The 13,585-nt window shown below is 38.2% G+C and overlaps 1 protein-coding gene across 2 annotated transcripts; it reads left to right on the forward strand.

The window, feature by feature from the left end:
• Positions 1 to 1,273: 1,273 nt before the first annotated feature.
• Positions 1,274 to 13,447, forward strand: rasal3 (RAS protein activator like 3). Of its 2 annotated transcripts, XM_037260063.1 has the most exons (20): positions 1,274 to 1,368; positions 1,454 to 2,043; positions 3,259 to 3,392; positions 3,472 to 3,550; positions 5,223 to 5,278; positions 5,361 to 5,446; positions 5,653 to 5,782; positions 6,083 to 6,181; positions 6,274 to 6,948; positions 8,142 to 8,286; positions 8,362 to 8,506; positions 8,598 to 8,834; positions 8,950 to 9,151; positions 10,296 to 10,387; positions 10,463 to 10,564; positions 10,843 to 11,008; positions 11,118 to 11,225; positions 11,293 to 11,483; positions 11,657 to 11,741; positions 12,357 to 13,447. In XM_037260063.1, exons 2-20 carry the CDS (start codon positions 1,488 to 1,490, stop codon positions 12,414 to 12,416), a joined length of 3,348 nt encoding a protein of 1,115 aa, XP_037115958.1. In that variant the 5' UTR covers positions 1,274 to 1,368; positions 1,454 to 1,487; the 3' UTR covers positions 12,417 to 13,447. The 2 variants fall into 2 exon arrangements, with proteins under 2 accessions (XP_037115958.1, XP_037115960.1); XM_037260065.1 differs by lacking the exons at positions 1,274 to 1,368; positions 1,454 to 2,043; positions 3,259 to 3,392; positions 3,472 to 3,550 and adding an exon at positions 3,762 to 3,982.
• Positions 13,448 to 13,585: the final 138 nt, after the last annotated feature.

A 13,585-nucleotide genomic window follows, 5' to 3' on the forward strand; every position in this document is an offset into this window, starting at 1 on the left:
CCGTGAGGCGCAGATAGCGCGCTCCCTAAATTGTGGACAAAATCCAACAGTGCTTATGTACGTCTTGGGCTAATTGCTGTGCTCTCTCTAAAAAAAAAAAAAAAAAAATATATATATATATATATATATATATATATATATATATATATATATATATATATATATATATATATATATTGTTTATTTTTATTTATTTTCATTTTTATTTATGTTCTGATTTGTCTTTTTCTTTTTCCTATATATATATATATATATTTATATATTACTTCAACATAAAAAATGCTACGAGAGCAAAAATTCTCTCTCTCTCTCTCTAAAAAAAATAATATATATATATATATATATATATATATATAGTATATATATATTTTTTTTTAGAGAGAGAGAGAGAGAGAGAGAGAGAGAGAGAGAGAGAGAGAGAGAGAGAGAGAATTTTTGCTCTCGTAGCATTTTTTATGTTGAAGTAATACTTTTTTTACAATGAGAATATCCTGTGACCCTAAGGGTATGCTATAGAAACTGGATGGATAGAATGATTTTACATGAGGTAATCATTACAAATAAATAAATATTATCTTCCAGCCATTCATTATCTGAACTCCTCATCACATTTGGTAAAATTATCAAGAAGTATTGATAATATGACATATCAAAAACAAATTGATATGCATTCTTATGAAACGTGGCAGTACATAGAGGAATATGAACACAGGAAGCGGTTTTCAGTGTTTGTCAAACCAAGGCGCAGGAAATGCTGCTTCACTTGACAGGAAACTTATCTCAACAGTCAATGTACACCCCAAGCAGATCAGTTGCTACCCTTGTGCGTTGCCATAATGCTCATATGCAGTATTATTAAGAAATAATAAAAAAAATATCGAGAATCAGTGGTATGTGCTTTGAATTCAAGATGTACAATCCTTTTTTAATATTAACACGTCACTTGATTGAGAGGTTATGAAGGATGGTAAGATATTGTTCAATTTGTGTATTATTCATTTATGCTCAGTCAATTTAACTCACAGATAATGTGAGACGAAAAAGAGTCAATGCCCGACAAGTTAACAAGCTTCGTTTTGAGGTGAGAAGATACTGACACCAACACATCATACAATCTATTTTAAATAATCACATAATACAAAAAAAAATATCTAAAGAGGATAAAACACAAAACATGTTTTGAAATGAATGACTATTTGACAAAAAGAGTGAGGAAGTAAGTAGTTGGGTACAGCACCAAAGCGACCACAGACAGGCCTTCAGGAGGGTTTCATGTTGTGTCAACTGGAAACAGGAAATGATGAAATGATGCAGAGAGCCAGCGGGTCTTCATCTCACTCATTATTCACGAGTACGTCCGAGCTAAAGGTAAGTAAGATCCGAAATAACTTTTTATCAAATTAACTGTGCACAGTTTTCAGTATTTCTTTTGTTTTATGAACCCCTAAAAAAGAGATACAAATGTCAACAACAACCTGATCATTAAAATGGGCACTGAGCAACAAGAAGTGGAGTCTGCAGCACATCCACCTCAAACAGAACAAGGATCAGCAGCGAAGAAGAGGAACCCCCCTGCAGATCATCTCGAGGGACAAGCAGCTGAGTCCACTGACCCTCTCAAAACATACAAATGGAAAACGGCCTCAAAGGAATTTCTTCATGAGGTGAGTGAAGACGGAGCCTCCTCTGCGGCATCTCCAACTGAAAGGACTCAAAAGGGCAACAAATGGAACAAGATGCAATTGTGGCGCAAGGCCCTGAGTGAGGAAGACAAAGCAACTAAGATGAATTCTACAGGAAAGAATCCCTTCCACAGAGCCCTTTCTTTGCCTCCTGTGTCATTTTTTGCCACGCTGACCCAATCTTCTAGCTCTGCCAGTGCACCACACGGAGAGCCCCCAACACCCTCTGTTGCAGAAGCCACTTTGGAGCCTGAGCAAGGGGGAGGAGGGGCCCGATTTAAAAAGTGCTGGAGGTCTGTGTCTCAGAAGCTCAAAAGGCCCAGACTGCAAAGTCGGAACAGCGCCCCTATATTGTTACAAGGTGAGATGTTTGATTCTACATAGTCATCAGTACTTTCAAAAATGATGATGTGACGTTTGGTTCGAGTGAATCTTATGTAAAATAGATACAGAGACTGATACTGTTACAGTCAATCATGTAAAACATCAGAAAATTCAGCATAGCCACATTCACATGTACAATTTGATAATTGGAAATGTACACACACACACACACACACACACACAAACACTGGAGAAAAAATCAACAGTCAAGTCTAATATGAAAGATAAAATTTGGGGCTTTGGTTGATTCATGATACAAGAAAGTACCGTATTTTCCACACTATAAGGCGCACCGGATTATAAGGCGCACCTTCAATGAATGGCCCATTTTAAAACTTTGTCCATATATAAGGCACACCGGATTATAAGGCGCACCTTCAATGAATGGCCCATTTTAAAACTTTGTCCATATATAAGATATATACATTTGGCCCGCGGGCCGGACTTTGGACACGCCTGCTGTAGTGGCTCAATATTGGTCCATATGTAAGGCGCACCTGATTATAAGGCGCACTGTCGGCTTTTGAGAAAATTGAAGGTTTTTAGGTGCGCCTTATAGCGCGGAAAATACGGTAGACAAAACTTTGAGGTTTGCCATGAATGTAAAGAAAAGAGGTGAAATGTTTGCACAGAAGAAAATTTTCATGTATTATTTCTGTCATATCAAGAAAACAGATTGAGCCAAATTCATAGTGATTGTCAAAATGATTTCAGTTGGCCATGAAGTACAATGCATTTTTATTTATATTGCGCTTTCACGATGGCTTTCGCCGTAACCAAGTGCTTTATAAACACAAAATAACAATACGAGAGAAGATATCACATTTCAATGCATTTGCTGTGCTTCAAACCTCACGCATAATTCGGAGGAAATGGACATTGAGGAAAACTCACAGGAAGTGAGTTGCTCTGTGTGTAGATAACATCACTTTCCACTTTTCAAATGGGAGTGGCTAAGTGTGATGGCGAGATGGGTTCAAAACACAAACACAAAACAAACAGAGCCCAGCATATGCATGTAATTATAATCTAGTTCTTGCTGGTTTGGAAAAGCTCTAATTGTTATGTCTGTGCGTGTGTGTGGGGGGGCATGCATATGTTTTATAATCTGAGTAAAGGAAGAATTTATATTCATATATTACATCAAGGTATTTTGGTTCACCATGTGCTTGCTTGTCTACTGACTGTTTAGGTGGAGGTGAGCATGAAGCTGTGTCCACAGAACTCCAGAAAAACCAGTGGGCGCAACCCCGGGAAGTTACCTTGTGGAACATTAGCAACTGTGTTCTTCAAGATGGACAGATTCTCATCTGCACCGAGGAAGAAGTACTATAACATCCACACAGCCACACAATCTTGTTTTCAGTTGCAAAAAAATCACTCAGAGTTTTGCTTCTGTCCCCAGCCGACAATGTGGACCCGGACCCGTGTTAACAGCTGCCTGTCCAACCTCAGTATGCAGAATCTTGTGGATATTGACGCAGGTCCAGAAATAATGCTTGTATTTCACATTGGGGGACAATTTCATACTCAATTTCCTCAAAAACTGAAGCGCTACCATTTTGATATCAGCTCAAGGAGACGTTTTATTCCCGCAGACAGCCACAGAGGAAATAGCCAAATGTTTATACGAGTATGAACGTCAAATTGCTTCCTCTTTTCCCCCCCTGTAAGATAGTATCAGCAGTTATTCTTGTGGGCCAGGGAAAGCAGAGAGCATACAGTAGTCCACTTTTCATTCAAGTTCAGAGAGTACATAGAGTTAGCATTGCTTTTTGCTGGCTGGTGTGAGGTGACTGTTTGTGTCAATATTGGACTCCCACAGAGAGGAGGGATTTTTACATGGGGACAGATTGATGACCATTTGTACTAAATGATGGGATTCAGACGATGGATTGTATGTGGTGGGGCATTGGGTAAGTGGTAAGATCAAGAGTGTAGTATGAGCAGCAATTTGAAGATTTTTCAGCTACTTGTACATTACTTGACTTTTTACCTTTACTCCCTACATATAAAACAGATACCAGTGTTGGTACTTTTTGTGCCTTGAATGGTCAAATTAGGTGTGTTACTTTTTTTGGATGGATGGATGGATGGATGGATGGATGGATGGATGGATGGATGGATGGATGGATGGATGGATGGATGGATGGATGGATGGATGGAAAAACAGATAACACCACCAAATCAAAAAGATGTGAATAGAGTTACAGTAAACCGCAGTTGAGATTTTGAATGCTTGATTTATTGATTGGAGATTTATAAGGCAGAAAATACATATGGGAGAATTTTTAATATAAATATTTTTAGAATATTTAGTTTTTGTCGGTTCACAATATTAAGAAAGCTACCTATACAATATTCAGTTTCAATGGACTTACAGCCTATGCCAGTGCTAGCTTTTGAGGTTTTGTTTTCTTCTCTTTGTAATAATATGTTCTGTGCAGGCCAACAAGTCAAAACACATTGCTCTGATTCATGTTTCATTTGTGGAATATATATTAAACAGGCAAAATATTTGGAGTATTTTATCCATCTCAGTGGACGGCCATTTTGTCATTTGCTGTTGACTAAAAATGACATAACAGTTGCCAGGTCTCAGGTTACATCCAATCACGACTCAGCTTCAGAAAACTGGTGAGTTGTGATTAGTTGTAACCTGGCAACTGTGATGTCATTTTCAGTCGACAAGTGACAAAATGGCCGACAGCTGAGACAGATAAAACCAGCAGAACTGTAGTCCTTGACTCATATTCCACAAATGCAATATCAATCAGAATGCCACATTCAGACTCGTGGGAGCATTTGAACATATTGTAAAGTTTTTTTCCCCTTCAAGTACATTTTAGTGTGTACGTTTTTACTTTAAACAAAAATTATTATGAATCACAATCAATATGAATCGCTCTCTACTTTTTTTGAACAAGTACCTGTACTTTTTCCGCCTCTGCTGAAAACCACATCTTGTACTGTCACATGTTTGAAATGCCAAACTTACTCTACTGAAAATGAACACATGAGTCATGGTGGAAATTTACAGAGGGAGTGATCAAGAAAATTTGACAGAGCTTTCAAACAAGCACTTACTTTAGAAAAAGTAACTCAATAACTAAATTAAGTAATTGGTATGTTATATTCTTTATGTGTTCATTTTAGAATGTAGTCCTGACCCCGTGAGCTCTCGACCAAAGAAAGAAGATGGTGGTGTGCGGGTGAGTGCGAGACACATCACGCATAATGATCGATTGTCAATATATTTCAAATGCATTTTAAATGTTATGTTTCGCCCTGAAGGCACTGATTAAGCGACGTTTTGAGAACAAGGCCAAGAGAAACAGCAACACTCAATTGAACCATGTGGGACTAAACAAAGGAAGCAGGTAAATGAAATGAATGTAAAAATGTTAAGAAAATCTAGTAGCTTAAATCCATTAAATGCAAATAAATAGTGTTTATGTAATTGTAGCTCTCCTGGGAATTAAACTGTGCCATACAGTAGATCGGTGCCGTTCTCGTTTATGAATGTCTTCCTGCATGTTGTTTTACATTTTATTTTGTATAAAATTTGATGGACCTTTATTTAAAGGCACTATGGATCCAAGGAGTCTGTATCAATTCCAGTGAGCCCTGTTGGAAGTCTGGATCTGAGTGCAGATGCCAGTACTGTGGTCAGGCCAGTCCACAGCTCCATTTTAGGGGAGAAGTACTGTTTTGAGGTACAGTCCTCTCCAACCCATGCATTTTTCACTTTGACTGTAAAATATTTGTTGGACGGGTCTCTCTTTTGTTTAAAACGCAACAATAAGTAGTTTTACCTTAAACCAACAACTTCAAATGGTTCAGGGCACATTGTCTTGCGGTAGGCAAACTGTGTGTGCTGTCAGATCTGTCACGTGAAAAAACATAAAAGTGTGTTATCACATCTGTATTGAGTTTACTGACTAATCTTAAAATGAGCTTGAAATTTAAAAAAAAATCACAATACTGTTACTTTCCATCTATACTTGCATTTACAGGTCATAAACTCGGAGAACACACACTGCTTTGGCTGCTCCTCAGCTGCAGAGCGTGATCGTTGGATTGAAGACCTGAGAAGGGCTGCCCAGCCCAATAAGGTGATCAATTTGATCCAAAAGAATACGATTTAATATCCTGATCATCGGAGAAAATGCAATTGAAAAAGTGTTTACTATTAAACTGTTCACAGGATAACATTGAGCGGACAGAGAACTCCCTAAATCTGTGGGTGAAAGAAGCTAAGGATTTGCCTCCCAAACGCCGCTATTACTGTGAAGTACATTTGGATGGGACTCTCTTTGCCCGTACCACCTCTCGCCCGATAGGAAAAGTGCCCAGTCGTTCCAACCTGGCTGCAGAAATCTCTACTGGTTCTTCAGGAAGTCTGGGTGGTAGTGGAGGTGTTGCAGGGGGATGTCAGTTATTCTGGGGAGAGTTCTTTGAACTTGACAATCTTCCATGCATCTCCCAAATCACCTTGCACCTCTTCCGCGAGGAAGAACCCAAGAAAAAGCGCCATTCTCGAGATGAATTCAGCCTGCATCCACTGGGGAGTGTCAATATACACTTAGCTGATATCCGAGGGAGGACCTATCAGGAAAAGTGGTATCCTATCATTCCTTACAAGCTGTCGAGTACGGGGTGCGCCAAAGAGCATCTGGGGTCACAGGCTTCTCTTCGCATCAAGGCCCGTTTCCAGAATCTACACGTTCTTCCTATGGAGAAATACAAGGAGTTTGCTGAGTATGTGACTGTGAATTATGTCGACATGTGCAAAAGCTTGGAGCCACTTCTGAATGTGAAAGAAAAGGAGGAGCTGGCCGGGGCGCTTGTGCATGTGCTGCAGAGTATCGGCAAAGCAAAGGTAAAAGAGTAGAAAGCATGTAAACACTCAAACATCTAAGGTCAATCCCAAACAATTGGGAGACTCTGGTTGGCCAATCTGATTTTTTACTTTTAGATTTTCTTTTAATGAAAACTGAAGAAATCTGTTCCAGCATGATCAAATATTTTTAGAAGGGCATCGAAAAAGCAAAAAATACACACAATTAATTATTTTTGCATTTTGCTGAGGTCAAGCGTAATATAGCTTGCTCCAGTTTTTTGCATGATCATGGTCTAATCACAAAAGATTTGTACTCATTAAGAGGCTTGATCCACCCAAGATATTGTTGAGATTCTAACTTTGGGTTCCTTGATGTAACTTGACTTTTTCAAGTCAATTAGTGCAACCTAATTCGGAGAGGACTCCCAAAAAAGGGCTTTACATTGTTAAAATACACAATCATATACACATGATTAAACAGAAATCCAAGGGAATAAAAAGAATCAAAACAATAAAGACCTACTTGAATGCCTACATAACAAATATGAACAATTTTTTAAAAAACATATACAGTGGAGACTGTTCTTAGCTCAATGCTGCAATTAATCCACAACTTTCCATTTTCACCATATTTTACTGAAATGAGTTTTAAGCAATTGCTGCGATCTTCCGTTCAGTGGGGTGAAGAATTTGAGACAAAGCAATAATTTCGGGACTCTGAACTTAGTAGTTAGAAAATTTATAGAATGGAAAAAACTCAGCTGAGGGCTGAGTCCACAGTCCACTGAAGCAATTAGCTCTCTATCGCTATGCATAACAACCCGCTCTCTCATACAACTTTTAACTACAGTGGAGCAAGAATCAAACATTATTTTCTATCGACAGATTATTTTAAAAATTGTACTCAGACATTAATCCTGACCACTTCAAAGCTCTCTCACTGGTTTTGATGAGTTCAGTTTATTGTCTATATTTAAATGGCCTGCTCCCTCTAAATTGTGAGCCAGGCTCTTTCCGGAAAACTGGAGGAAAATTTAAAATGCACCTAAATGACGCCAGCCTACCGGGCATCTGCCCTGTATGCCAGATGTTCCACTCCAGCTCTATATGAGGGTTTAAGTAAGTTTGGTGGCTGATGATATCACAAAGAGGGAACATGGAGAACATCAATTCTCAAACACGAGCTAATTTAATACACATAATAAACTAAAATACTATACAATATGTTTCAGGAATTTCTCGTTGATTTGGGAACCGCCGAGATTGAACGATTTGGAGAGAAGGAGGCTCTTATCTTCAGAGAGAACACAATTGCCACGAAAGCCATAGATGAATATATGAAGCTGGTTGGACAGAAATACCTCATTGACACATTAGGTAAATATGTTAGATTAAACTGGTTTCCCGTGATTACAAATACTTTCATAGGGCTCTCTTTCTCATTGGTTTCAGGGGACTTCATCATACGTCTCTATGTAATGGGGGACAACTGTGAAGTTGACCCCCGCAAATGTCATGCCTCTGAACTATCAAACAACCAGAGGAATTTGAGGGAAGTGTGTGACGAAGTGGTGCGGAAAATTATTGACCTCCATGGGTAAGATAATGAAGTTCACAGGGAAAAAAAAACAAACTTTGGATCTTGATAATAACTTTCAACTTTAATTTTTTTTTTTTAATGCCTTTAGACACTTTCCTGAGGAGCTGAACAAGATTTTCTCAAGTTGGACGGTGTTGTGTGAAGACCAAGGAAGACCAGAGATTGGTCAACGTCTCATCTCTGCTTCCCTCTTCCTTCGCTTCTTGTGTCCTGCTGTCCTGAGTCCATCTCTTTTTGGTTTGACACAACCATACCCAGAACCAAAAACCCTCCGCGCACTCACCCTAACTGCTAAAGTCATCCAGAACTTGGCAAACTTCACTCTGTGAGCATCTTTATTTGCCAATCTAATAATACGTTTTTTAAACATTTAGAAATATATTTAGGAATGACGTTTTTTTTTGTTTTTTTTAATAAACATCTCAATTGTCTTACTGCAGGTTTGGAGACAAGGAGGAGTACATGCTTTTTATGAATGAATTCTTAGAGCAGCATTGGGACAGAATGAGGGGCTTTCTCCAAACAGTATCCAATCCATATGCTGAAATCCCAATGAGTTCTTTTGATGGCTATGTGGATCTACCTCTGCGACTGGCCGTGCTACATGGTCTGTTGGTTGATATCATCTGTCTGAGGGATCAGGTACAAAGGAATCATTTCTCTTTTAGAGCAGAATATCATATGCATCGAACAAATCCACCAAATTCAGGTTACCTGCGTCACCTTAAAGTCTTAAAGGTCTAAAGTCCACTCTACTTTCTGTCACCAAATATCCAGGTGATCTTGCTCATGCAACAAAAAATGTATGTCTCCAAAATTCCCAAGCAAGATAAACTACACTTGACCCATCTAGAAAATAAAGATCCGCCTGTTTTTACACCGTCTTTCAAAATAGTGCTCACGGTGTACTAAACATAAAGTAAAGGAATGTAAATAATAAGTACATCTAGAAATACTACGGTACATGAATGCAAGCGAGAAAAGATGAAGTCCAGCCAATTGCACAGTAGTGTGTTGATTTGATAATCTGAAGGCCTGTAGATACAAAATGTTTTAGTGTTATTACCTTGCCTGGTAACAAAGTGCACGTTGGCTGGGTGGGGTGGCCTCACATGATGACTGGTGTGTTATACATAAATGCCCTTTAACAGTCGAGCCATAATCATAACCGGGTTGGGTTGGGAGTTATATAACAATTCGAAATGGCAATAACTCACAGGAACCCTTGAGAAGAATATTTTTCACTTGCATCGTTGGCGTGGGGCCCAAAGTGAGATTTATTTATTTATTTTTTACCGGGGCCCTGAATCCCTTGTGGAGACACTGGGCACAACCAAAATATTGTTTATGAAGAATATTTTACTATCTCCTTTAATTTGTAAATATTTTTGGAGTGGTCCACTGAACCATCACGGTTGTCCCATACCTACAAAGTTAACTTAGTCCTCATAAGAACTTGCCAGAAGGGTGCTGACTGATTGTACAATCCAACAAAGAACCATACCATTATGTTGACAGCATTTATTCCAAATTACAACTTTTATCAAGAAAATAATTTCTGGATTGTAGAAGTAAAAATAAGGATCCCGTTCATTTAGTTTGACTTTAATCGATTGTATTTTAATTGTGATTTTGGTGACAGACAAGTGTTCAAATTGCCAAGAAAACTGTGCATTATCTTTATGCTCCTTTATCCAGTTGCTTTCTTCTCATTGTTGGTCTGTTTGTGATTTTGTAGCATCATCATTTTTCACACAAGCTAACATACAGCTTTTATATGCTTTAGGACACCATTGAGAAATTGCACCCTCTGCCTTTGATCCTGAACCAGATAACAGAGTCACTGGGCCCTGAGATGCATCAGATAACAATTAACCAGTATGTTGACCTCATGATCTGTCTTTGGTTGTTGTTGTACTTTAGTAAAAGTGTCTTCTTTCTCACATTCCCAAGGAAACAAGATAAGCCAATGTATGTTCCTCCAAAGGACTTGAGCAAATTTAGCCCTCATCAATCATCCCTCCAACAGCTTCCTCAAGACTCCAAGAGAGATGGGTATGTCATCTTCTGTCCAACTTTAGATTTCAATATTGTTATAAAGAGCAACTACATAATGCTACAAGAGCTTTACAACATTCTGGTGAAGCTATGCTCATCTTCATTAGCTTGCAAACAGTGAAAACTATTAAGTATCTTAAGTATTACCATCAGTTAACTGCCAATACAGATTATTTTGCTAGGTAATATGTGAATTTGACAAACCCCTCTATCACTTCTAAATCTTACATATATAAACATCGACGCAAGTGTGATTTTTTTTTTTTTTTTTGCAGAGATGTGAAAGCTAGGAGAAGGAAGCCAGTCGCCAGAACTCAAAGTGCACCTCATAGACGTCCTGAAAAAAGACTAAAGAGGCAGACAAGTTCTGAAGCCCTGCCCACAGCTGAACATGAACAAGATTTGCAAACAAACCAGCCCCTCATATCATCACCAAAAACTGTGAGTGTAAAATGAAAAACCAGACTTATGTCAACTACCATTTCTTTTTCAAATATTACATTATGGAGTATATACGGGCTGAAATGGAATGAAGTTTTCTCGTTATCAGAGCGAAACAATCAAACCATGTGCACCAGTCCCTTGGATTAAAGACGTACAAAACAGGGAGCCCAGAGAGATGCACTCTGAGCAGGAGGAACTCAGTTTACTAGATAAGGTAGGTCATACCTGCCCTCAGAAAGGCAATCGGATTCTCAGTAACATCTTTTCACATCATGAACCAGCATGCCCAAGAACTGTCCGAGCTCCGCCTGGGAATAGACCAGGTGACTGAACGTGAGCTGGAAATGGCAAAGCGACTGGAGGACTTCATTAACCAAAGTCAAGATCAGAATGCAATACTGCAGGCCGAAATGGATGAGCTTCGGAATCTGCTGGCTGTGCGGGAGGAGCAGCTTGCTAGCGCCACCTTCAGGTAGAAAACGGCATGTTTTATTTAATCAATAACTGTCATCATTACTCTAGACTCAGCACGTTCATGGCCATGTTGGAATTGCATTTACCTGTACTATTAATACTATTGAAAAGAGAATGGCTTTTATTATCGGTAACCAATTCGTACGTCTTGGCTGTCTGTTTCGTTGATAGGTTGGATGTGATCGAGGAGGAGAGGGAGGATGATGAGCGCAAGCTGAATGCCGCAATTGCAGCTGCTGAGCGAATGAACATACTGGTACGACACAAGGACAAAAACTGATTTGAATCAGAAATTCGGTTTCAGTTTGACAGATCCAATCATTACATTTCAATTAGCTTCTTGAATTGTATCGCACCCTGTGTATTGGGATATATATATTGAATCGGTTTGACATTGCTGATGTTTTTGAAAAAAATATAATTACCTCGGGCACTTTGGAGTTTGGGGAGCTTGTACATCTTGTTGCAAAATCCTAAACGCAGCAAAATCTACATCTGTACCAAATTGAATCAAATTCCAGTCCTGCACAATCATACTGAATGGAATCATTATATTTCAAAACGGTTACATCCTTGAATCCTATTATACCTCATGAATGAAGAACCATATCAAATTGTGTTTTTTTGGAGAGATGCATACCCCATGTCACGATCTTATTGTAGTAGATCTTTAAAACCAAGAGAGATATTTTTTTTATTGCTTGGTTCTATTGAAATCAAAAAAGTATTAATGTTTCAGTGCATGCTATGAAAACATCTGTTCATTGGGATCAGCATCAATCTTGCAACAGAAATTCAAGCTATAAACATGAGTGAGCTGCTGATTTTTTTAAAAATGATTTAATTTTTCTTTTTTTTCATGTACTCACAGGAGGAGCAGTTTGCTGGCTTGATGAAGGATATTCATCAGCTCAATAAATCAACAAGCTGATGAAAAGGAACAAATTGTCAGTTCAGGATGCTTCTTAGGGTTTGCCATAGTTGTGTACAGTTTCAGTATAGCCCCAAGTATGCTTCTTAGCCATTTCTCAGCGAGCACATAAAAACTAAGCTTATCTTTGCCAGACATTTATTGGTGTGTAGTATGATAAATTGAATCTCTTACAAAAACTGAAACACTGACAAATGACTGAACAATCAATAGCCCATCGAGCAGTGATTTTATTTGTGTTAAGCACTTCATATAGAGTTCATACCAAAGTCAATACAAGATTTCGACAAACAGTCAAAATATTTGGTTCACTCACACAATCTTACAATAGACACGATAAAACGTTTACCTTGAAATTCTCCCTTTACCAACACAAAAATGCTCAGTAATTTGTGACGGTGAAGAACTCACTCTATAATGTATATACGTACTTTTTTATATTTGTAATATCTGTATGAGCAGTACATTTTGACCCGTCACAACGTTATGGCCATTTGAGAAATAATATTCAAAACATTAGATGTGTGAAATGTGGTTTGCGATGAGAATTGCTTTGTAAACCTTTTTAGACAGATGAGATATGAGCCAGTTACTTTATTTCTCATTTGTTCTTGAATTTCTTTGGTTCGTGGCCTTTTATTATAGCTTTTTGAGATCTTTCCGTTGACTTCATTTTGTCAGACAAGTTCTACAGTATTATGGTGGTATCTTGATTGAACATGCTCAGTGAACGTGAACATCAACTGTTAGCCTTCCTCAGCCGTGATAGCTCACAGTAAATTCATGATTTGTGGGGCAAGTATTTTTTCCACACAGGACCAGTTACTTTTGAAGTGCTTTTTTTCCTTAATAAAAATCAAATCAATGAACTGCTTTTATGTTTATTTGCGTTATATTTGTTATATTTACATTTCTTAGATGACCTTGAACATTAAAGTAGGGAAACTATGCAAAAAAGTCAGAATTTGAGAATAGGGCAAATATTTATTTTAAATGCACTGTAATTATTAATGCTGGACAATGACAAAAAAAACCATACATGACTGCTGTAATAAAGTGTTCTCATGGCACTTAATCAGAGTTCTTGCAGAATTCGAACCAATCACGTTGCAGACTAGACATTCGGTAAATTAAAAATGACTATTATTTTTTTAATGAGGGCAGTCACA

The sequence above is a fragment of the Syngnathus acus genome, chromosome 1 (genome assembly GCF_901709675.1).
Source record: "Syngnathus acus chromosome 1, fSynAcu1.2, whole genome shotgun sequence".
Classification (NCBI taxonomy): domain Eukaryota; kingdom Metazoa; phylum Chordata; class Actinopteri; order Syngnathiformes; family Syngnathidae; genus Syngnathus; species Syngnathus acus.

Coding starts and splice junctions, on each gene's coding strand:
- rasal3 (XM_037260063.1), top strand. CDS start 1,488: ATGGGCACTGAGCAACAAGAAGTGGAGTCTGCAGCACATCCACCTCAA. Junction 5,279..5,360: donor AAGAAGATGGTGGTGTGCGG/GTGAGTGCGAGA, acceptor TTCGCCCTGAAG/GCACTGATTAAGCGACGTTT. Junction 11,742..12,356: donor CTGAGCGAATGAACATACTG/GTACGACACAAG, acceptor ATGTACTCACAG/GAGGAGCAGTTTGCTGGCTT.